This window comes from Callorhinchus milii, unplaced genomic scaffold (assembly GCF_018977255.1).
Source record: "Callorhinchus milii isolate IMCB2004 unplaced genomic scaffold, IMCB_Cmil_1.0 Scaffold2, whole genome shotgun sequence".
NCBI lineage: Eukaryota > Metazoa > Chordata > Chondrichthyes > Chimaeriformes > Callorhinchidae > Callorhinchus > Callorhinchus milii.
Window position 1 is genome coordinate 82523641 of NW_024704743.1, and position 26046 is coordinate 82549686.

At 41.7% G+C, this 26046-nt stretch overlaps 1 protein-coding gene across 1 annotated transcript in view; it reads right to left on the reverse strand.

Annotated features, from left to right (window-relative positions):
- LOC103183211 (ATPase family AAA domain containing 2) overlaps positions 1-25569 on the reverse strand; it is a 43325-nt gene extending 17756 nt beyond the window's left edge. Inside the window, 16 exon segments of the mRNA XM_042331810.1 lie at positions 87-177; positions 1189-1348; positions 1686-1774; positions 4489-4663; positions 5469-5584; positions 7274-7382; positions 13477-13608; positions 14459-14573; positions 15307-15432; positions 17475-17565; positions 17968-18100; positions 18241-18262; positions 18265-18417; positions 18543-18589; positions 20928-21070; positions 25406-25569. Of these exon segments, the coding sequence (XP_042187744.1) occupies positions 87-177; positions 1189-1348; positions 1686-1774; positions 4489-4663; positions 5469-5584; positions 7274-7382; positions 13477-13608; positions 14459-14573; positions 15307-15432; positions 17475-17565; positions 17968-18100; positions 18241-18262; positions 18265-18417; positions 18543-18589; positions 20928-21070; positions 25406-25516 (1813 nt within the window). The 5' untranslated portion in view covers positions 25517-25569.
- Between the last annotated feature and the right edge of the window lie 477 nt (positions 25570-26046).

A 26046-nucleotide genomic window follows, 5' to 3' on the forward strand; every position in this document is an offset into this window, starting at 1 on the left:
CCTACCTATTTGTAGTTTCAATACTGGTTTTAAAACAAGTTCGAAAACAGATGTGGCTCGGGAGATGTGTCCAATTTATTACTTACCCACACACTTTTCTCCCAGTTCATCAAGAAATGTATCTGATGGTTTGGGGTTCCAATCCCTTGTGTGAATTTTCAGGATGTCTTTGCGAGCCTAATAACAACCAAGTTCAGAAAAGATTACGATTTTTTCTAAAATTAAGTTGTTTTTTAATTTAAGTGTGGAGAGATCAGTCTCGGAAGCGACTCAGACTGCTTTCAGACAGCAATTAGGACAGCTAAATATCAAGATCGGTCAGAGAAGTATTTGCTAAGGCACAGGTGGTGCATTGTACAGTACGACTCTAAAGAGAAGATTGTTTTCTAAAAACATTTGTGTTTATATCTTTTATGTAAATGAATGTCTCGCATGAGTTGCCAAACACAGTGGCAAGGTACCAATGAAGGAAATAAAGAGAATTGACATAAACATGTTGACCAAAGACACGGTCAAAGCAATATATTTCATAACAATTGTGAAAAGTGGTAGCAAAGCAACGGGACGTTGCATGAGTGTGAGACAGCCATGATAGTTGAAGCCTCGACCACAGTTGGTGAAGCAAAGGGAGAGAAGATGAGCAAAGGGAAAGGAGAGAAGCAGATTAGCCAGAAGAGTGGAGGGTACCGGCTGGAAACGGTTAATGTATAAAGTGGGAAGAGACCCACTGAAGATTAGGATAAAGATCTTTAAAGTCTTCTTTGGTCAAGTTTGCAAGAAACTTGAGATGCAGCATTCTGGATCAGGTTAAGCTTCTGGAGAGGAATTAGGGAGGCTAACGAGGAAAGATTTGGATAGGCTAAGGCCAACAGAAGGATGGATAGGAATGTTAACAGCGGGGGAGTTAAGGTTACAAATGGATAATGTTCCAGGAATAGAAAGTGACAATCTTGGCAATGGACCTACTGCAGTGTCTGAAATGCAGCTCAGATGAAAAAAATAACTTGGCAGTGAAAACGAAACATAAAAATGCTCTTTTGCAAAAATACGCCTAATTAAATGGTCAATTTCTGTCTTAGGACATTATGCAATTTAAAAACATGAAATTTATTCCTATGATCATCAAATTACTACAATATAGATCCCTTTAGCTATGCTAACTTAATTAAATAAGGCAGATATACTTACATCTTTGTCTGGCAGGCCAAAAAGAAATTCCCTGTCAAAACGCCCAGGCCGCCTTAAAGCAGGATCTATGGAATCCAGTCTGTTCGTTGCCCCTATCACCACGATCTCACCTCTGCTATCCAATCCATCCATCAGGGCTAGTAAAGTAGACACTATAGAACTGAAAAGATTTTAGGATTAAACCTTCATTTTGCTGTTCCATAATTTGAATTTTTTTAAATAAACACATGCATTCCTAGATTCTTAAGCTTACTACAACAAAGTACAGCAGTCCTTTATTGTGAAGAGAATACTTGTCACAATTTAGCTATGAAGTAAATTAAAGATGCACTTATCGTTAATAGTAGAATTCCTTGACACGGGACAAATTTGTCCGTTCTCCTGCATCTTAACCGCATTTTGCAGACAGAAGACATGCATTTTCCAAACAAGATTTGCTTGCTAAATCACTACCCAACAGCACGCCATAAGCCACTGAAGTTTTAAACATTACATACCTATGTATCTGATCTTGCCGACTGGAACGGACAGGAGCCAAACCATCTACTTCATCAAAGAAAATAATTGAAGGACGCATTAGGTAGGCCTTAAAAAAAAAGACAGATTTTAAGTTCAGAGGGCAAAAGAATGTCACGTTCTGTGTAACATTTCAGCTGCTTTTACGATCAGTTTTATGCAAGAAACAACACGTATTGTGGAAAAACTATCAACTACAGATGAAACAAAAAACATCACCACATTTAGGAGCACCCAAACTAGACACAGTATGCCACAACACATAGAAATTCCTGTGCATCAGGAATGGAAAGCACATTTCCCTGGAGGTTGCACTCCGTTTACCCAATTTCAAAAGGGTGGCAAGAGTCAAGGCTTGGGGTCCCTGTTTGTAGTGTGCACAGAGATAATGCTGGAATAAAACCAGAGTGCCTTGGAGAACTGCGCACCTCCCTGACTCAGGAAATGAACAACCAAAACCAGCACAGATTAATAATAGACCAAATTGCCTATATTGTCACTTTACTAAGTTAAAATACCAAATGTATTAGATTATCTCCTCTTCTATCCCCATTCCACTCCTTATCTCTCAGCTCCACCTCCTTGGCCCACATATCAGACATCGTCAACCTGTTCCTCTCCTCTGGCTCTATTCCCATTCCCCTAAAAACTGCCATCATCGCTCCCACCTAGAAAAAAAACCCCTTTGATGCGTCGCAGCTATCAAGCTACCGGCCCATCTCCAACCTCCCCTTCCTGAAAGAGTTGTCACCTCCCAGCTGCACTCTTTCCTCTCCACCCATGCATTATTCATACCCCTTCAGTCAGGTTTCCGTGTTACCCATAGCACAGAACCCGCCCTGGTCAAGGTCACCAATGACAAGTTGACCATCTGCGACCGGACTCCCTCTGTCTCCTCGTCCTATCGGCAGCATTCAATACGGTCGACCACGCTATCCTCCTCCACCGCTTGTCCTCCCACCTCAACCCTCAAGGCCCTGTCCTTGAGTGGTTTAGGTTGTACCTCTCCCACCGTCTTCATTTTGTTTCCAAACGGCTTTTCCTCCAGCCCCCGCATCGTCTCGTGTGGTGTTCCTCAGGGCTCTGTCCTCGGTCCCCTCCTCTTCACCCTCTATATGCTCCCCGTTGGTGACATCATCCGCAGACATGGGGTTAACTTCCACATGTATGCGGATGACACCCAACTCTACCTTTCCTCCTCTACCCCCAACTCCACGACCACTGATGTCCTGACACCCTGTCTGTCTGACATCGAGTCCTGGACGAGAGACAACTTTCTTCAGCTCAACGTGCGCAAAGTTGAGGCCCTCCTGATTGGCTCACGTCAGCGCCTCCGCACCTCAGGCACTGACAGCATCAGCATCCAAGGCTGCACTCTCCACCTCTCAAAGCCGGTCAGGAACCTCGGGTTCTGTTCGACCCTGAGCTGTCCTTTCTTCCTCATATCCGCGCCACAACTGGCACCGCCTTCCATCACCTCCAAAATATCGCCAAACTACGGCACTACCTCACCCCTCACGCTGCTGAAACCCTGGTTCACGCCTTTGTCACCTCAAGGCTGGACTATGGGAACTCTCTCCTCGCCGGCCTTCCCGGCACCTCCCTCCACAAGCTGCAGGTCATTCAGAACTCTGCAGCTCGTGTACTGTCCCGCACCAGGCTTCGGGACCACATCACTCCCACCCTCGCTCGCCTCCACTGGCTCCCCATCCCCCAGAGGATCAAATTCAAGATCCTCATCCTCACCTACAAGGCCATTCACGGCCTTGCTCCCTCCTACCTCTCCGACCTACTATCCCCCTACTTACCTGCCCGTACCCTCCGTTCCTCTGGCTCCGGTCTGCTCCACATCCCCCGCCTCAACCGCCTTACCATTGGTGGCCGGGCCTTCAGCCACTCAGCCCCCAGGCTCTGGAACTCTATCCCCCAGTGCCTTCGCCGTCTCCTCCCTTTCCTCCTTCAAGGCCGGTCTCAAGACCTTTCTCTTTGACCGTGCCTTCAGCTCCCCTCTCGACTCTCTACCCCCTCCTCACCCCCTCCCCTCCCTCCCCTCACCCTGACCATTTCCCCCAACTGTCCAGCGCCTTGGGACGTCCTCCCTACGTGAAAGGTGCTCTATAAATGAAATCTTGTTGTTGTTGTTCTGAGCCACTATTTAGCAGCAGGAGGAATCCTGCTGGATTCTCCTACATACACTGTCACTGCACTTCACAGTCAATCTTGTGAAATGCTTTCAGATGTTCTCCTGAGGTGAAAGGTGCTATATCCAATACAAGGAATATTATTATTAATGATAATTATTATAATATTCAATTATGTAAAAAAGCTTCACAAACAATTGCTGTAACGACTATTTGCAGGCACAGAGTATAAATTGGTTCAAGAAGCAAATTGCGACTGTCTAAAGTGAGGGAGATGGCAGTATATAATATAAAAAAGCAGGTATCTATATAAAGCCCATTGGACCTTTTCCCATTTTAACAAATGACAAATATTTGGCAAATTACCAAACAAAGTTTTGAACAGTTACCAATTGTTTGCACATTCAAATTCAAGGATTTTGAGAATTCACGGTTCTAACACAGAAAAATAAATAGATCAACATCTACAAGCCTGTCTGAGAGCTCCATCTCTGTGGGAGGCTACAATATTGTTCTCTTTCAAGAATTTAAGGTTCAGGCCACACAATTCATGATTTGATAGAAAATTACTTCATGTAACGTAATTTTTGAATACATATTAACTCTATTGAGAAAATGGGCATAATCACAATTTTTAAGTTACCTGATCAAAAAGCAGCCTTAATTGTCTTTCAGACTCTCCTACCCATTTACTAAGGCAATCTGCACCTTTTCGCATGAAAAAAGAAACTCTCCGATCTCCTTGGCTGCACTCATTGGCTAGTGCTCTGGCAACAAGAGTCTTTCCAGTACCAGGAGGACCATAGAATAAGCAACCCCTAAAAATTGAAAGATGAACAGCAATTATAAATAAAATCTCACTCATGCACCTCCCTTCCTATCAGGATTACTGGCAGCAAACGACAAACTACACATCTAAAACTTGCTCGAGTTACAGCTGAAAGAGGAACAATAGGTTTTTAAAATTACGACCAAAATAGTTGCCCACAACTACCAATTACTTCCCTTCGGAAGGCACACCATTCTTCCTTCTACTGGAGGAAAAGTTGCAACTACTTGGTGCCCTCTATTACCTCGTCTATAATCATTATTTGTGTGAGTTTAGATAACCCATTGCAGGAGGTATCACAACAGTGCCGGATTTTGTCCTGGTACCTGCACATAATGAGTGAACACGTTCATTTCCCCTTGCTCTGCATTTGTTGCTGCTAGATGAAATAAGCACAGAATGAGGAGGCTAATCTAGGACCATCACGGTCTTTATGGTTCAGATATTCACTGAATAAATGTAATAACATCCAGACCATATTGTAATAAAGAAACACAGGATACTGGGTAGAATAGTGCTCTGGACGCTACCATGCATGAGGGGCATATATAAATGCAAGTTTTGTTGTTGTTGAATATAGTTTTACAAAGATTTTTTCTTCTACAGCTCAAGGGCATGTTTTAAACAAGCTATCCCTGTACAAAATTTAAAAAAATCAGATACAGTATCTTTGTATATCAATAATTAACATTGCCAAATGGCCATAATGCATTCTCCTTAATTAACTAACTGCAGACTTTTAAACATCTCAAAGCATGAAGATCCAAACAGAATTGTGGAAATTTGTTCCATACCTTGGAGGTTGAATTTTAAACCTTTCAAACACCTCAGGGTAAAGTAATGGAAAAACAACCATCTCCTTCAATGCAGCGATGTGACTTGAAAGTCCACCCACTCTATCAAAACGGACCTAAAATACAAAAGCAGACTTGTGTCTATAAAAATGCTATTTTGAAACTTTATTCATGAATACTTTTAAAATACAGAATTCCACCCCCCATCTCACCCAACTGTAGTTGCTTGTGTTATACAGCCTAACAAAAAACTGTTGCCATGTTAACACGCAGGAGAAAAGACATTATTTTTTATTAAAACTAGTCAAATTGTTGACCAATTGTTGTCAAATACAGGTTAGACGGAAAACAATGGTTATGGTGCATATGACTTGGATTGGAAACTAGCATAAACTCAATAAATCGGTGGTGTTATGACTTTTTAAAGTATTCACATTGAATGTTCTGATGTAACAATGCGATTTTAGCACTGATCTACTGAAGACAAGCAAAAGTTTCTTTATGACAATGCCTTAATAATAATAATAATAATCCTTGCATTTGATATAGCGCTTTTCACGTCGGGACGACGTCCCAAAGCGCTTCACAGAATATACTGTAAAGTGAATTGACTGTATATTTGTGGGCGAAACGCGGCAGCCAATTGCGCACAGCAGTGTCCCACAAACAGTCATGGATTGAAAATGACCAATTTATTATTGTTTTTGGAGGGATTATTATTAGGCTCTGTGTGGAGTAAGGAAACTTGCCCAAGGTTTCGCCCTGACCTGCCGGGGATTGAACTCAGGTCTCTCGCTTGCAAAGCGAGTGCTCTAACCACTGAGCTACAGGACTCCACAATGTCACCAAAATGTCTCAACAAGCTTCACTGGATTTATTGTCAAATGTAATAACTATTTGTATGCAAATGTGGCAGCCAATTTTTGTACAGCAATGTCCCACAAACGGCCCTGGTTTCAAAGACCAGCATTGTATTGGAGTGCAGATCTACACCAATAGCTCAAAGAACCAATGCTGGGTTTAAACTCACAACCTTGACTCAGGTGCTGCCTGGCATATGAGATATAAAATTGGTCATTTACTTCATGGCTGTTTGTGGAACATCGCTGGGTGCAAATTTCCCATCACATTAGCTACACTCTACAGAAACTTCAAGAAGCACTTTAAGATGTTATCAATGTTATAAATGCTATATCAATGCAAAAAATATTAGTAAGCAAGCATATCAAGTGAAAATCTGGTAATAGTAATCCTTGCATTTGATATAGCGCTTTTCACGTCTTCTAGACGCCTCAAAGTGCTTCACAGAATAGACTGTAAAATTGATTTGATTGTATATAATTGTGGGCGAAACGCAGCAGCCAATTGCGCACAGCAGTGTCCCACAGTTGTGGATTGAAAATTACCAATTTATCATTGTGTTTTTTTCTTGAGGAATTATTATGTGGAGTAAGGAAACTTGCCCAAGGTTTCACCCTCCGGGAATTGAACCCAGGTCTCTCGCTTGCAAAGCGAGTTCTCTAACCACTGAGCTATAGGACTCCACATAATTACAGGAACTAAACATAATAACCAATACTTCATGCAACTGGTTGAAAGAAACAAGCTATGAAGCAATAGTATAACAAAGCTTTAATATCATACCACTGTTCACACCATACATTTATTCCAACCGTTTGCTACAAAAGGAGTTTGATGCATTTTAGTGACCTGAAATTTTGTTCTAGCTTTATGAACAGAGGAAGAAGAGGTAAATAGACTGGAAGAAAACAGAAACTAATTCAGCTCCAATTTCATCAACTTACAGAAGTGTCAATCTGCATTGGATCTACATCTGCCAGGCTAGCACCTATTTTCATACGATCCTTGTGAATTCCTTTCAAGTCATCTTTCCTCAAATTCAGTGGAAGACATCTAGAAATACAAAATGTAATGAGAAAATAAACACAATAGTGGAATTGCTAAACAAATTAATTTACTTCTGTAAATGTATGTTACAATGTTACAATAAAGTTGTGAAACCAGCGATTGCATGAAATTCCTGAAGTTTTCAGTTAATTGTGAAACCATGAAATCAATGAAATTAGGAGTCAGGAATTTCATGAAAAAGTGATCATTCATCACATTGATAACCTTGCCTTGACACTTGTTAGCATTATCAACAAATAAATAACATTATGAAAATTCATATTTTATTCACCATAAACTTCATGCAACATTTCATTCACTGATGAGTCAAATGTTCATTTCTTCTGAGCGCTTTTACACTGCATATGGCTTGCAACAATGTTCATTTCTTCTGAGCACTTTTACACTTTGTAAAGCCTTGTCCACCACAAACAGACTGTGCAATGACAGCTTCACAATGCTAACAAGTGTCAAGGCAAGGTTATCAATATAATGAAATTATCGCTTTTTCACAAAATACCTGATCCATAATTTCAGTGATTTCATGGTTTCGCAATTTTACTGAAAATTTCAGGGATTTAGTAAAATCCCTGGTTTCCCAACTTTACTGTAACATATATACATCAGAGTAGGTGAATAAGTATCATTGAGAAGAGAAATATTTAGAGCTGCATAGCAAACTTGAGCACCATTATGGTAAGCCACAAGCAGAAAGTAACAATGGCTTGTTTGTCTTATATTGCGGTTGTGAACATAAAATAATTTTCCATACTGAAAGCAAACGATACGAGGGAGGGGTGCCAACATCTCTTATTTATCATGCCCAGGGCCTCCATGTGCTATGTTAAAATCAATCACTTCCTGGAGGTGAATATTACAACAACAAATTACATTTATATAGGGCTTTTCGCTTCAGGAGGACGTCCCAAGGCACTGGAGACATCTTAAAAATCAAAGTATTAAAAACACCTCTTCAAGAGAGGCAGTGGAATATGGTTTCAGCAGGCGACGTACAATTCCATTTGGAGAACAAAGATGACCCTAATAATAGACAATTACTTTTTTTTTAAGTTAAAAAATTAACTCCATAAAAGATTTAGCTATCCTGCAAATCCACAATCAAAACAGCTATTTTGAATTAGCCCAAGATACTCAAGTTACGGTTGTGATCCTTAATCAAATCCAAAAGGGTTCTATCTTCCAGGTTATGATAAGGAACATATTTACCATCATTTAGATAACCTTTGTGCAGAATGGCTTTATTAAAAATCTGCACCACAATAACTGCCAATACTTCAAAATAATTTGGTACAACTTTTAAGAAGTGTTTTTTGAGCATTTTTATTTATTATTTTCGTACATTGAAACCATCACCAAATGTTGCTAAATTTAATTAAATTTCACCCACAAAATACAGTCAATCCACTTAACAGTATATTCTGTGAAGTGCTTTGAGTCATCTCAACCACAAAAGGCGCTATATCAAATGCAAGGATTATTATTGTACGATTGAAACCATAACTGCCAATAGGACAATTTATGCAAAATTGTGTAAAGCTGCAAAGTTTGTGTCATGAACATGAACCAGAAGCCAAAAGGAGCTCCATGGCAACAAATTGAAGAGCTCCTGGTCTGCAGGGAACACATTAGAATTGCTTTCCAACTTCTCTTAAAAAATGAAAGGGATTCTTCTATGAGACAAGCAGATTTGGTGCAGCAAAATCACAATTACACCCAAAGACACAAAAGAACCATGGCTGCAGCCTCAAAAACAGGAGTTGATGGTATGAGAGAACAAACAAAATTGCTGAGACAATGGACAAATATGCACTGATGCAGTTCAGCAGGAGGACCTCAATATTAGTAACAGTCACTGTACAACTAAGGATTCAGACACGACTTTCCAAGTTTACTTTTGCCTCCAATGAACAAATATTCTGCAGACCACAAAGAGGAATAAAAGGTGTACAAAAACAACTACTTTGCAATAATAAGCAGACTTGACTCCATCATACTTAAACAGAAAGGAAGCTGATTTTTTTTTGTTTCTGGGTTACCTACCTACTGACCTCATGCTGACCAATTGAGGTGTGGTAAGAGAATAATGGGTCATATTGTCTACCCCACTTAGGTTTGGACTATCATCATTACCAGCAAGCAGTAATATCCTTGCCAGCGGAGTCAGCTTGAAAGACCACGATTAGAGGCATTCCAGCTAAAAAAAATACATTGCAAAATGCCTTGCAGACCACTGTTGCTGTTATGAAAGGAGATACCACAGTAATAATGTTCAGCCAAAATTTAGCTGCTTTCCCCAAAAAGATTTTGAAGTGAAACAAAATGGTATCCTAGAAGGAAACAACAACTTGCATATATATAGCACCTTTCATGCCAGAATCCCAGGTAAAAGGTGTGTGCACTTAAAGATGTGTTTGGCTAGCTATGGCCTTCAGATGAGGTATTCCATGGAATCCTGTAGCTCAGTGGTTAACACTCGCCTCATAAGTGAGAGACCTGGGTTCGATTCCCGGTAGGGCGAAAGGTTTGGCATGTTTCCTTACTCTACATGCCTCTGTTTACTTAGCAGTAAGTAGGAATCCGGTTGTTAGTTGATTGGCGAATCGCTTTCTGGGGGTAATAATTCCTTTAAAAAAATTGGTCACTTCAATCCATGACCATTTGTGAGACACTGCTGTGCGCAATTGGCTGCCACGTTTCACCTACAAAACATATAGTCGATTTACTTTACAGTATATTCTGTGAAGCGCTTTGAGACATCTCGAAGCTGTGATAATGCGCTATATCAAATGCAAGGATTATATTTATTATTATTATTCTGCAGGAGTTAACAGTTGGAAACAATTCCTAAGTCTAAAAACAGGCAAATCAAATGTCTCAAGGCTGAAAGTACTGCTTTCCTGTCACTGGGCAAAAAGTTCTATCAATTGTCTGAATACATGTTGTGCAATTGTTGCAATCACATTCAGCAAATAACTCGCCTGAAGGGAATCTCAAACATTTTTAAACAATGCTAAAAAGCACGTGCCTTTTGCGGTCCAATGGCTAGTGCACCAGGAATGTTGCCTAAATTGCATCCTTTCAACTCAAATGTTCTGCTTGACTTAGTTGTTTTTGCAGCCTTAGTTTGGGGATCTGTTGGAAACTAAGAATAAAATCACTCACTCCAACTCCCTTTCCAATGGATTGGAAACTCCTCCATGACTCCAAAGCAAGATGATTGCTTACCCCTGTAACTTGAGTGTCACAAGCCAGATCTCCACAAGAAAATAGAAATGCTAATCCCCAAAACAATTCAGGAATTCCTACTTCAAATATACCTTTCAGACACTTATATAAATAAAACTCATTCCCTTTGGATGCAGATGATTACTAATTGTATAACTGCAAAAACTGCAAGATGAAGAGAGTGTCCAATAATTGGGTTCTGTCTATAGAATCTCAGGTTGTGGTAAAAGATGTGTGTGTTTAAAGATGTGCCTGACTCAGCTCTGGCCTTCAGATGAGGTGTTCTTCAGGAGTTCCCTACCAACAGTAGCAAAGCATTCCTTCAGGAGTACCAGAGTTGATTGGATCACAGAAATGAAATGAAGATCATTTACGTAAGTAAATTTTCATCTGTATGCGTTATTGCAGGCTTTTCTTAAACAAGTGTTCATTTTAGCTATGACCTAGGTATGTAGCTTATGATCAACAGTCTCTACAGTCATTACACTTTACAGTAAATCCTGTGAAGCAATTTGAGTTGTCCTCCTGATATGAAAGGTGGTATATCAAATACAAGGATTATTATTTTAATTATTACCACCAGCAAAGAACCTCATGTTATTCTATTCTACTCAGACAACTCATGCAATGGATTTCCTGATCACAATAATCCTTGCATTTTTGATATAGCACCTTAACCCGTCTTTGAGATGTCTCAAAACGCTTTGCACGATACACTATAAAGTGAATTGACTTTAATGATTATTCATACAATAAATGTACTAACGCTATTTTGTATTTTATGGAGGCAATGGTCATCATGATAGGGAAAAAAAACCCTGAAGGCTCCACCCCAAGACGATGATTCTTATTTCGCAATGCAAGATAGACTGCCACGGCCAATATTCCAAATTCAAGAAGTTCTAAAGGATATCAGCCACATTGATTTTTCCTGTTGATGAATGGATTCACTCCTACAGTTAAGTACCATACATATAATAAATAATAATTCTTGCATTTGATATAGTGCATTATCACGTGTTCAAGACGTCTCGGACAGAATATATTGTAAAGTGAATTGACTACATATTTTGTGGGCGAAATGCAGCAGCCAATTGCACACAAGCAATGTCCCACAAACAGTCATGGATTGAGTGACCAANTTTTTTTTGAAGGAATAAATATCCCCCCAGTTATTGAAACACTTTCCACCCAAGGAAATATATGGCCTTTTAAGTGTTAACTCCACATCATCAAGCGCTGACATTCCCAAACAAGACAACTATATCAATCAGTTTCGTTTGAACTTTGTTTACTCCCTCCCCATCATTTTTCTGTTATTCAAAACTGTTTTCTCTCTGATCATGTCTCGTGATAGATACCCTATTAACACACACACAAAAACAAACACCTTACCAGGACTCTTGAAGTGATTGCCTTTTTCCAACTCTATGTACTCATTACAAAGAAACCTACAAGATTTTACTCATCATAGATTTTCTTAACAGACAATAAAAATCAGTCACTGTATATTGAACTACTTCAGCCCGCCAGCTTCTAAATCAATTCTTCCACCATCACTGCTCGCTCCTCGAGTTGAAGAGATATTCAGCTTCCCGATAGCACAGGGAATGATTTACATTCAAACAGCCCAAAGCCCTACAGTTGTGATGCCACAGTCTTTATAAAAGAACCAAATGACATCACAAAGTCCAACATCTTCCCCTCAGTTCCAACTCGATTTAAATGATGACCCTAAAAAAGTTCCACCGCAAAACGCTCATACAAACGGCACAGAGTTTCACTTACGTATTAATAACACTCGCGAATAAACATCAGCAGAAATAAAAACCGTACTTCTGCGGGTCTGATGTCACAATGGCATTGACATCACAAATAAGTTCAACTCCTTTCCTGACAGAACGACTAAAAGAGCAATTACAACTTTTGATGGAAACGCATACGTTACCAACAACAAATTACACTTATATAGTGTTTTTTTTTCATGTCGGGAGGATGTCCCAAGGCTCTGGTAAAATAAAAGATTTTGCAATCACTTGAACGCATCTGATGCAGTATGAAGCTATACATACCATGCAGGTTTGTGTCATCTGTGCATAATCAGACAATCTACCAGGCCAGTAGTGGGGTTGCTATATTTGGTGTAAAAATCCCAATACTGTACTATATCGAGGGAGAAAAGGGAAAATGCAGGACTTCCACCAATGGTCAATCTCCCAGTCACTTATGTGAAATGCTTTGAGACTCCTCATATGAAAGGCACAAGGTAACTTATTGATCACTATGTAGCAACCGTTGCTGGAAGAATGCACCAACATTAATTTCTGCTACATCACCTGCTTCCGTCCTTATCTCACATTCAAAGCTGCAAAAACTCTCACTTAAAGTCACAATCACACTCTACTTTCCAAATGGCATCCTTGTGGGCTTCCTACTCAAAACTCACCACCCATATTCTTACCTGCATGAGGCTTCACACGCCCATCATCCTCATCATCGCTCCACATCTCCCAGCAGAGAGACTAAGATCCTCACCCACAAATTCATTCACAACCTCACACCTCCATACGCTCTTCAAACTTCTCCAGTTCCACTCTTTTGCTACATTCTTTCCTCCTCACCCAACCAGGGTGTTTGCCACCATCCCTGTAAAGCTTGGTACTCTGTCAGGGATGGCCAACTTGTGGGGCCTGCTCTACGTGCCAGGAGATAAAAATTCAATTTGTTTCCAGACAACTACAAAACAACTTTCAAAATACTAGTACATTTTCCATCATGGCACTTTAAAACTTTAAAAACACATTCATGCTATGTCAGTTTACAGTGCTTCACCTATATCATAAACAACATTTACCTCAATAATGATCGGTTCCTACTTTTATTCCTTCGTCTCTCAAAGCGTTCCTCATCATCAGAAGATGACGAGGCAGAGGAGGAGGAGGAGGAGGAAGAAGTGGAATCACTGCTATGTATGGCATGTCTCCGTCTGTAACAAGAAAATAAATGATCAATTAGATGAGATTTTTTACACCACACTCTTTATACTTCAATATCTTTCATCTTCTATTGATCAAACTAAAATTTCAACTTTTTAAAAAATATTGTGGCCAAGTCTGAGCATCAAAATTTCCAAACAGATTATAGTGCATATAATGTTAAAACAGGAGGTAAGCGGGGTCTCCTTGGAGTTGAACTGGCTCCAAGGTACAAGCCTGGCAATGGAATTGAGCCAGTCATCTGTGGCGGTCTTTTCTTGCCTGGAAATCTGAATTTGGTTTGGATACACTCAAGAATGGTGAAGGATTTCCGCTTGTGTCAAGACACCTGGCTGACCAAAAAAGGTTTCACAGTACTTCACTGGGAATTACTAGAACATTTATAGGTGAATATGGTAACTGATTTGCACATAGCAATGTCCTAAAAACATCCATAAAGCAAATGATCAATTTTATCGAGATGTTTATCAGCTTGGAAAAACTCATTTTGAAACAAGCATCAAGGGATCTTCAACATCCATCTGAACAGTCGGACAGGAGTTCAATGTCTCAATTGAAGGACAGCATCGCTGACAATGAAGATCTCTTTTAGTATTACAATAGAGAGTCAGCCTAAATTATGAAGTCAAACATAGGGCTTGAAAAACAACCTTCTGCCCCAGGCAGCTCTGCTACAACTGTGTCAAGCTGACATGGGATAATTATAAAATTAGCCTTTTCCCATCTTATAATAGTGTATGATAGCCCTGTTTCTATCAAAGGCTATTTATTATACATAGTCACAATTTAACAATTGACTAGTCTGTTAACTATCAGATTCCACAATCTAGTATTCCAAACCTATTAATTTTTCTCTTGCAGTAAGGACTGCGAGGACCAGAGGTGCCATAATGAAATCTCCGTCTTACTGGAGAAGCAGGAACACTGTAAAACATTCTTCGTTTTCTTTGAGGTTCTGGCATAAAACATAAAACAATTTTATAAGTCACTTCAAGAAACAGAATAGAGCCTTGTGCACATAACATTTTTCCCCAAACTTAAGAGATATCAATTCAGAAAATCATGCATATCTCTGAGTGGCAAACACCTTACAAGACTTAGTGTTTACTGAAGTTAGTACATAAAAGATTATCTGTACTGAAAACATAAAGAGTTAGAAATATTTTCATTGGGTTAGTATGAGATATTAAATGTCACAAATCAATTCAGCTTTTGAACCAAAGTAACCAGTGAATTCAAATTCTCCCCTCAATGAATTTACACTGGCAGATCACTAAGGATTAATTTACTTTAGACCTCTTTGTTTACACACTGTGATGCAGTTTTAAGAGAAAAATATTTCTAAATTCCTCAAAATGTTTTTAAAAACAAGTGTTTTTATTATGCAGTTTAGTTCAGTTCCCCTCTCGATCCATCTTCAAGCTCTATGGGGGGGGGGGGGGGGGAGAGAGGAGAGAGCAGGAAAATCAGAGGAAGATTCATTTAAGACCTTGAGTCACTTACACTCAAGATGAGCAAAGCCTGAGTAGAGTAAGCAGAATTCAGAGGAGAAAGGGAAGGAGAGGGAAATTAAAAAGGTAGAAACATAACTGTGCTATACCACATCACATCAAATGCATTCAAGCGCTTTGGGACATACTCCTGATGTCAAACGTGCTATAAAAGTGTAAGCTGTACTGTATTTGTACCTTCGCATGGTGCCTGATATTGCACAACAGCTTTCCTCTGACGCAAGTAGTAACGTTTTTGAGTATCTTCCTCACCATCTTCATCCTCCTCCTCCTCTCTATCTTCAGCTTCTTCCTCAGATGACTCTATAAAGGAACAGGAAATAATGTCTATGTAGTAAATGAAAGCTCATTCAACAATAACTGAGCTGCTTGGTTGACCCCAACACTACTCTATCAGGCTACAAGTCAACTGGGAGAGGTCTAATCTCATCTCTCTTAGATGGGAGTTTCCAGAAAGAATGGCAAAGCATCTCCCATTTAAAATTAAAAATATATTTATGTTTAGTTTCTGTACAAGTGTGATTACAGGATTGTTTTCAATTTTCTCTCTGCTCTCACTAACTTATTGCAATTTTAAATTCTGTATGCCTAAAAAAGAGTTGAAGTGAGTTGGAAGGCCATATTCATTATGTTCACAGAACAGCAATAATATTTGTTTTGATCAACTGGGTAACGTGTAAAAACCCATCACCATGCTTAAGAGTATCCAAACCAGACTGAGAGAAACCAAATCGGCAATAATATAGGTGAATAAAGTTGGCCCAATTACAATTTCAGGACAATTCACATAAATCCAAGTGTTTTAACCAAGCGAATATACAAAATACATTGTTTATAATTGCTTGGATGTTTTATTTTTTCTCTTTAGTCTCAGAGCACAAGGAACCTTCTAACACTGTTGACAGATGTTATTAGATTCGATAAATTCCCCAAATTGTTACCAGAATGGCAGTTAAAAGGGATACATTTCAATGTAATCAGTAGGTAGAATCATTTTGATTAGAAATTCAAAATAGGAAGGTATGTAAAACATTGGTTCGGGTTTTTTTTAAAAAAAGATAAAGTAATAATATTTGGTAATAATGAGATTTCCATTTGGATAAGATTGGAAGAGGAATAGCAAATAGAAAAGATAGGTGGTAAGGAAACATCTTGCAAATAGTGATCATTTTCTGAAAGAACTAAATATTAGGTTTCAAGGACTGAAAAAATGATCACAAACAAAAGTTTGGAATTTTAATAAAGCCAATTTTGAAAGGTTAAGGAAGGAATTAGCCACAGAAGGTGATAGGAATTGGTAGTGAATCAACTGATAAAACTATGGAAACTGTTCAATGAAGTAATTAAAACATACCAAAACCTGTATATACTGCTAAAATGCAAATGGTGTACTCCTGGCATCAAGCAACCATGGTCAAATAAATTTATTACCAGTATCAAACAAAAGAAAAAGGTCGATGAAATGACAAGGCAACAGTGGCAAAACCGGAGACGGTGGAATATAGAGAGCAAAAGAAAATAACACAAAAGGCTAAGAGGAAATATCAAAAAAATTGCAGATGGCAACAAAGCATTTTATAAATGCATCAAAAGAAGAGAATGATAAAGGAGGAGGAGAGTTCACTGAAGTTAAAGATGTGACAATAGTGGAAGTTAAGGACATGACAAATTTGTTGAAAGCATCCTTTGCTTCAGTCTTCACATGGGAGGAGAATAAAGAACCAGAGGTTTAGGGAAGAATAGGGTTTAAAGGGCATGTTAATTATTATAATATTTGGATTTGATATGGCACCTGACCACTTAGTGGATATGCCTCAAAGACTTTCTCAAAAGTGCAGTGAAGCATAGTAGCTTTGTATTTGTAGCCAAACGCAGCAACCAGTTTGTGCAACAACTTCTTTACATCGAAAGGGTAGAAGGGACCCAGGCAGGTTTAGAGTTTAATATCCATGATGGGCAAAATCCACCTTTGGGAATGAAGTATCTGTGTATCAGGACATTCACCATCAAGACCTCATCAGGACAAATATGCACAGATCAAGGAGAGGCAATATGGGTTTATGGAAGTAGATCATTTCTGATTGGTTCTTTCAAAGAACCAGAGCTGATAAAACTGTATTGATGGATGTAATTTAAGGTTTTTCATAAGTATTAGATAAAGTGCATCCTTTGTCTGATGTGAACATACATTATAATTCATGAAAGGGCACAAATCTGACTGCAGATTTATCCTTAGGATATTGTAATAAGGGTTGGTCATACAGGAGAAGGAATAAAAGGGTAGGAAAAAGAGGGGTAGATACATCAGGATTTCTATGTGTTAAAAAGTAAATTCTGATACCTACCAGCACTCCCATCTTCATGATCTTCAGTGGTTTCTTCATCGATCGTCTCTACTGCCCTCTTTTTCACACAAGAATACATATCTAGATTTCCCTTTAATTAAAAAAAATTGTACATTGAATTTTATGAAAAAAATATTATTCTCCTGCCTTTCCCACATGGAAGTGATCAAACTCTTCCTGAAAACTTCGAATTAACCACCACACAAACCCACATCATAATCTTTGTCTGATATAGCACACTGGAACAGCACATTCCCAAAATGCCACCTTCCAAACAGGATAAAGGGTGAAATCAACTCACACAATTTTCACCGAGTCAACAGGTGCTAAAAATCAAACCAGTTCAGGGCCAAGTTATAAGAACGCATTTATTACTGAATTTCCCCACCAAATAACCAATATTATTATTTTATTAATTTGGTCATCCAACCAGACATTCATCTGGAGTTGACAAAAACTAAAGTAACTAGATAAAAGTAAGTGGTAGACTTACTTCTTCCTCTTCTTCTTCCTCTTCTTCTTCCTCTTCAGTATCATTTAAAATTCTTAAATTCTCTAACTCTCTCATTCTCTGGCGTCGTAGTTTCTTCATATGATCCATTTTCTGCAAAACCGCTTCTGCAGTGCTGCAAAAAAATATTTTCAAATGAAATGCGGGGTTAGGGGAAAAGGTAATGTAAGCAATATTTCAGCAGCAAATCAAATTCAGACAATATATTTTAAGTGTTGAAATATAAAGTGTAGAAAAGGAGTTCTGATCTCTTACTTTGTAATTAGTTTGTCAAAAGCACAGATTGGTTTAGTGTGTTATAACGGTTTCTTCGGAGTCTGCAACTACGCCTGACTTCCGTATCAGCTCCTTCTCCATGCACTGTTTCATCTACTTCGATTTCAGATCTACTACTCCTAAGAGATCTGGTAATTGAATTCATATTCGTGTTCTCTGAAGAAGATAATGTAATTGCATAAAATAATGTACATAAGCACTATAGTCAGATTTGATATCACTTGAAAGGTCACTGAATTACGAATTTGGAATATAAAAAATTACGCAAGTAGTAACTTTACCTGGTTTATCATTAGGCTTGTTGCTGGTTTTTAGTCGGAGTGATTGCCTGCATAAAGACAAAAACGCGTTTAATTTTTTTTAAAATAGCCACTAATGAGCCCACAATAGAACCATGCAAATGTACAACACAGGAGCTGATTCAGTCCACTGTGTTGTGCTGGCTCTCTGGGAATAAACGCAAAGCTCTTTCAATCCCCTGCCTTTTCCCCTTTTGACTTATTTAGCCAATTCACTCTTAAAAACATAAATTTGTTGTATTTTTACAAGATCAGTTTTCAACATTTATTTAAAATACAGTGACACTGAAGAGACACACTCCACTATTAAACGTTTTCACAGACAGTGGTCAGTGTGTAGAATTCTCTGCCATCATCAACTGTTGGAGCAACAACCATGTGAACATTCCATAAAAGAGACTGGACACATGGTTGAATGAGAATAAAATTGAGGGATGAGGGGAAAAGGCCCGAATATGAGACTCAGGATAGATGCACGATGGGCACACATCTAGATTATAAACAACGCCCCCAGACTGGATGGAACAAAAAGCTCCTTTCTGAGCTGTACATTCGATGAATCTAAATTTAAATAATGCTTTTCATGTTGGGAGGACATCTCAATTATATGCACGTTAGCAAGAGCTGAGACCTGGGGATTCCAGAACCCGGGTTTAGGGATACTGCTGGGAGTTTATCCAGCTAAAAATTGCATAGTTTGCCACTGAGAGTCTTTCATCCAAGGCTGCACTCTCCAACCCCTCAAAGCCGGTCAGGAACCTCGGTGTTCTGTTCGACCCTGAGCTGTCCTTTCTCCCTCATATCCGCACCACAACTGGCACCGCCTTCCACCATCTCCGGAATGTCGCCAGACTACGGCACTACCTCACCCCTCACGCTGCTGAAACCCTGGTCCACGCCTTTGTCACCTCAAGGCTGGACTATGGGAACTCTCTCCTCGCCGGCCTTCCCGCCACCTCCCTCCACAAGCTGCAGGTCATTCAGAACTCTGCAGCTCGTGTACTGTCCCGCACCAGGCTTCGGGATCACATCACTCCCACCCTCGCTCGCCTCCACTGGCTCCCCATCCCCCAGAGGATCGAATTCAAGATCCTCACCTACAAGGCCATTCACGGCCTTGCTCCCTCCTACCTCTACGACCTACTATCCCCCTACCTACCTGCCCGTACCCTCCGTTCCTCTGGCTCCAGTCTGCTCCACATCCCCCGCCCCAACCGCCCTACCATCGGTGGTCGGGCCTTCAGCCTCTCAGCCCCGAGGCTCTGGAACTCTATCCCCCAGTGCCTTCGCCGCCTCCTCCCTTTCCTCCTTCAAGGCCGGTCTCAAGACATTTCTCTTTGACCGTGCCTTCAGCTCCCCTCTCGACTCTCTACCCCCTCCTCGCTCCCTCCCATCCCTCCCCTCATCCTGACCATTTCCCCCCTCCTCGCTCCCTCCCTTCCCTCCCCTCACCCTTACCATTTCCCCCCAATGCTCGGGTCCTGACCCAACTGTACGGTGCCTTGGGACGTCCTCCCGACGTGAAAGGCGCTCAATAAATGGAATCTTGTTGTTGTTGTAGGGCAAGCTTTCTGCTGCCTGTTCAGCTAGGACCACCTTACCCAGAAATAAGAAGCAAATGGAAGTGGAATGCTTAAACGTTCTGGTGGAAATCAAACTAGATAGTTCAGTCTGCCTGACATTCAGCTGCAGAAAGTTAAAGGCTCATCCAGATGATTTGGGAAAAGGAGTTGACAATGGAGGCAGGGTTGGGTATATAATGACCACACATAGCCTCTGGAACTTCCTCCCATCATCTCTTTCTGCTTTTGCCCCGAGTGCGCTTATGGCCACCTCCCCCTCTCCTTTGCTCAGTGTCCAACCTCCATTATTGTAACACACTTGAAACTTTACCCTAGGTTAAGGGTGCTATATAAATGCAAGTTATTGTGTGTGTGTGTGTGTGTGTATATATATATATATGGAAACTAAGACCTTGTCTTACACACAATGAGAAAAAGAGGGAACATGAAAATAGATTTGTAAAGAAACTGTAATAAAGAAAAGGAAAAATTTAAAAGAACAAAACAAGCCAACAGAACTAGATCAAGATAAGTTTCAAATGGGCAGGAAGATATATTCTTGTTACAATCTAAAGAGGAAAAAATGTATGATAACCCCCCATTCAGAATTTACAATAAGTGTGATACCAGCTTCTGAGGATAACAAATTATACTGTAATGCAACTTGCAATACAAGTTATAAGAACATACCGGTTCAAAACTTAGATGTAGATCCCAGCAAACACATACATCAACACTGCAGTTGTAAAGAAGACTTATACAACTAATCCTCAATAGCTTGCAATAGTTGACGTAGTTTGTCTACCTGGTAAAATGTCTTCCTTCCATCCCATCTTCTGTTGTCTCTTCTATGCTCTTTTCATTGTAGCTTGAATCCAAAGAGGTGTCAACTTGTCTCTCCATACTCTTCCTCCTCCTACTCATATTACCACCGATACTTTGTATACTCTGTAATAAAACATTAAAATTATTTATTTCCATAGCACTTATCCAAATGTGACAAACTCAAGGATTCTCTGAAGTCATCAGTTGTAAAGCAGTCAATTATTTTCCCTACAAAACTGGGGTGGTTGGAAATTAACTATACAGTGGAGAGTTGGATGTTTGTGTCCCATATGGCCCACTAATATTGGTGGGAAAAGATCTATGCCATACAGTACTGAGAAGGGCTCAGTGTAGGCAAGGCACTTCATTAAGGTAAAGGGATGGTTGCACTTATTTAGCAACCTCCACGCAGGGTGGCGACTCACAGCACTTAACAGAGGCGGAAACTGACTCCGACCCGGGGTGGGTGGCTATAAGCACAGTTAAACAGGAAAGTTTTTAGGCGGGACTTTAAAGAGGGGAGAGAGGGGGCAAGGTAGAGGGATTGAGGGAGAGTGTTCCAGAGCTTTGGGGTGTAGTGGTTGAAAGCGTGACCTCCAATGGTGGAGCGGAGGGTGCGAGGGACGAGCAAGAAACTGATGTCAGTCAAGTGGAGGGGTCGGGGATTGGGGAGCTAGGAGATCGGAGAGGTAGGGAGGTGCCAAGAAGTGAATGGATTTGAACACGAGTGTGAGGATCTTGAAGTCGATCTGTTTGGTGATGGGGAGCCAGTGGAGTCTGGCCAGAACTGGTGAGATGTGGGTATGGAGTTAAGTCCGCATCAGTATGCGGGCAGCAGAGTTTTGAAATTAACTGGTTCTTGTGAATGGTAGAGCTGGGGAGACCGGCGAGAAATGTGTTGGGAGTAATCCAGCGGGAGGTGACAAACGCACGCATAAGGGTTTTGGCTGAATTTGGGGTAAGGTACGGTCGGAGGCGGGCAATGTGGCGCAGGTGGAAGAAAGCGGACCTGGTCAGGGACCAGATGTGGGGGAGGAAGGACAGTTGAGGGTCAAACCGAACTCCTAGGTTGCGCACTGGTTCTGTGAGTCTGAGGGAGAGCCCAGGGAAGTTGAGGATTTCAGATCCGCAGGAGTGAAGATGTTGACGGGAGCCAAGGAGTACATCTTCCATCTTATCCATATTCAGCTGCAGGAAGTTTGCGCTCATCCAGGCCCTGGTTTCTGCCAGACACGCTGATAGAACATCGGTGGACCTGGAGTTGGTACTGCAAAGTAGATTTGTGTATCATCCACATACATGTGGAAGTTTACCCTGTGTCTGCAGATGACATCGCCCAGAGGGAGCATATAGATAAAGAAAAAAAGGGGGCCAAAGATGGAGCCCTGGCGTACCCCGCAGGTAATCAGGTGGGGGCGGGAGGAGAAACCATTTGCTGAGATGAAATGGAGGCAGTTGCATTGCGAGAGCAGTCTCACTGAGGTAGATGAGGGAGGAGAGCTGATGGAGGATGGCGTGGTCGACTGCCGATTGTGGCAGTTCAATTATCACCACTAACAGATCCAGGAAACATTATCCTTTTAACTTCTGGATGCAAATCCACATCAAAAGTGGACTCACCTGTTGCTTGTTTAGAGAATGTTGGCAGGCTTGAATATCTAATCTAGAACAAAATGGTAATCCAGTTCTGACATGTTTAATGTTAACCAAACATCAAGCTGGGCCTCTCAAGATAAAACTTTGTGTCAGCTTGGGTCAGTGGTAACACTCTCACTTCTGAGTTTGAGATTGTGGGTTCAAGTCCCATATCAGGACTTGAACTCAAGAGTTTAAGATGACACTCCAATGCAGTGCAGGGGATTTGTTGCATTGTCAAAGGTTCTGTCCTTCAGATTAAACATTAAATCGAGATCCCGTCTGCCTTTTCAGGTGGACTAAACTCTGTACCTCCACAACAACAACTTACACTTAAATAGCGCTCTCCATGCAGGGTAGCATCTCACAGTGCTTAACAATGGCGGAGCCTGATTCCGAGCTGGGGGTGGAGGTGACTGTGAACACGGTCAAAAAGGAAGGTTTTAAGGAGGGACTTGAAAAAGGGGATAGAGGGGCAAAGCGGAGGGATTGAGGGAGAATGCCCCAAAGTTTCAGGGCGCAGTGGCTGAAAGCGCAACCTTCTACGGTGGAACGGAGGGCGCGAGGGACAAGTAGGAGGCTGGTGCCAGTTGGGCGGAGGCGCCGAGTGGTGGATTGGGAGTCTGTGACATTATCCCAGTCCTTGTCAAACTCCACTGGCTCCCTGTCACAGAGCGGATAGACTTCAAGATCCTCAGTCTTGTATTTAAATACCTTTGAGCCCTGGCATCCCCTTATCTCTCCAACCTGCTTTCTCCCTACACCACTACCGGCTGCCTCTGGCTTCCTCCTTGTCCTCCGGACCCTCTACCCCACCATCAGCATCTGCGCTTTCAGCCACTACTCCGCCCACTTTTCAGTTCGCACTTCAAGACCTTCCTCTTCGACTGTGCCTATGGTGACCTTCTCCCACCCCCTGGCTCGGCATCAGGCTCCACCACTGAGACTCCGTCCGGCATGAAGTTCACTATATAAATGCAATCCCATGACACTATTCAGAGAGTTTTCCCCAGTATTCCGGCCAACAATCCCCAAAATAAAATTGGCTATTCACTTTATGGCTGTTTGTGGGACATTGCTATGTGCTGTCGCGTTTGCCAAAATATGCACAGCGACTCCATTTCGCAGTAACTCCTGTAAAGAGCTTCCGACGTGATAAGGCACTATACTAAATGCAAGGATTATTAGATTATTTACTTTGAAGCACTATGCGAGGTTTGACCTGATAAGGCACTATAGCAAATGCAAAGATTATTTACATATAACCATATTTCACTTTTGATAAAGACATGTGAACTGATATTATATTTCTCAATAATTACTATAATTTGTAGTGTGTGTACTTCTAGGCAAACACAGCAGCCCTATGCACTAACAATGTTCCAGAAAAAGTATGACAATTCATTTGCAAGATTACTATTTAGGACTATCTTAAATTCAGTATATTGCGGGTTTAAATACGATGTCCAAACAAGGTGGACCCGTGTTATACCAGAAGTGAGTGAGTGTGTCCAGTTTTCTGCTCAGAACTTCCCAGGCGCAGGGAAACTCCACAGTAATCCCAAAAGTAATCACAAGGCAGAACAGTCAACGGCTGTCCTGCTTCTTACACTGGGCCAGTGGTGCTTGCAGCAATCCTGAAAGTGATTGCGAGGAAGAGCCATCATCTGTGTGTCCGGGTTGCTGACTTGGTGCAGTGGGGATTCACAATGTCAACCCCAGAATTAATTACAAGTTCCCACAATACAACAACACTCCATTTATGAGGTTTCATTTTCTGGATCCCAACTACCACATTATAACAGCATCGCATTCATCAGTCATGAGGATCACAGCTACTCCCATCACAGCTCCATATGATTAAAGGGAATGAAAGGTCTGGGATTTTTTTAAAAAAAAATATTTGCGCACTGGAAATAAGTCATATTTTTTTTAATAAAAAAAGTCTCAGCTAACCAACGCTTCCCTGGGATTGTTGAGAACCACCACCACCACCCTCCTTCTTCTTCTCAACCAGGAAAAAACTTCATGTAACTCAATTTAACGTAATGGGTGGAGATTCAGAGCCACCCAACCATTCACAGCACTCTCACGTGATACCAATGATACCAGTCCTTCCCCACCCCCTCCTGCTCTCAGTCATTGGGGCATCTCCTTTTGCAGTGAAAGTTGGGAGCATAGCTGTAGACTGTTATAACAATCCTCGCATTTGATATAGTGCTTTTCACGTCGGGAGGACATCCCAAAGCGCTTCACAGAACAAACTGTAAAGTGAATTGACTGTATATTTGTGGGCGAACGCGGCAGCCAATTGCGCACAGCAATGTCCCACAAACAGTCGTAGATTAAAAATGACCAATTTATTATTGGTTTTGGTTTTGGAGGGATTATTATTAGGCGCTGTGTTAGGGAGGGAATTTTCTGCATTTCTTATGTCAGAAAAGCTGAACTCATCTCATTTCTGAAACACGAAAGTGAACGAAAGCTCACTCGAAGTTTCAAGAACTTTTACTATTTATTAAGGTGAAATAGTGAAGGAGACTCATCACAACTCCTCACCCCCCCCCCCCCAAAAAAAAAACCCCAGTGCTCTTAGCCTTGGGAGCAGAAAGTGAACCCACAACACCTCTCTTTCTCCCCTTCCCTCCCCCATCACCCCCAACCCCTCCCTCCCTCCCTCCCTCTCTCTCTCTGCCTCCCCTCCTCGAGCCTTCCCTTCCTGTCCTCCCGACAACGAAGGGCGCTGTACAAGTGTAAATAATTGCTGTTGGGAGAAAAAGCTGCGGCCCGGCCCTCGGGCCCGGCTCTGCCGCCGTTACTCACTCTCTCCTGTCGGCTTCTCTTGCCGCACGGGGTGGGGCCGCCGCTCTTGGGCAGGGAGATGAATTCCGAGCTGCAGTCCAAGCGGACAGACCCGCTCCTCAGCATCACCATCTCCCCAGGTCTCGGCCCGGCTTCGGTTCAGCTCCAGCCACTCATTTGCCGCCGGGGTGGGGGGGGGGGGGGGTGCTACCAGGTCGAGGACGGGTCCCTCGCGGTGAGGTACTGGCTGGTCAGTCCCGCCCGGGGCCTTGCCTTGCGCTCGCTGTCGTGTCGCCCGGGAGTGGGGGGGTCGGGGGGGGGTCGGGGCGGCCGTTAGCTGTCGTCGGCCGCCGTCTCCCGGGAGCCCGCGCGCGGCCGCCGCCGTTTAGAATCTTCAGTTCAAAATGGACCAACGGCAAAACGCTCCGGCGCCACGAGGTTTCCCACGCTCGGCTCAGCGCTCACTGTCTCCCTCCGCGGGTCAGAGAAAAACAACAATTCGCCGGATCTCTTTCTCTCCCCCCCCCACTCCCCTCTGTCCTGTTCTCAGCCGCACTATTTTTTCGCAGATGTATCCATTAAAAAGATACGTTTCCAACCCCCTAAAGCGGGTGTGTGTGTGTAATGTATACACTGTGAAGGGGGGGGGTGTGGGGGGTTTG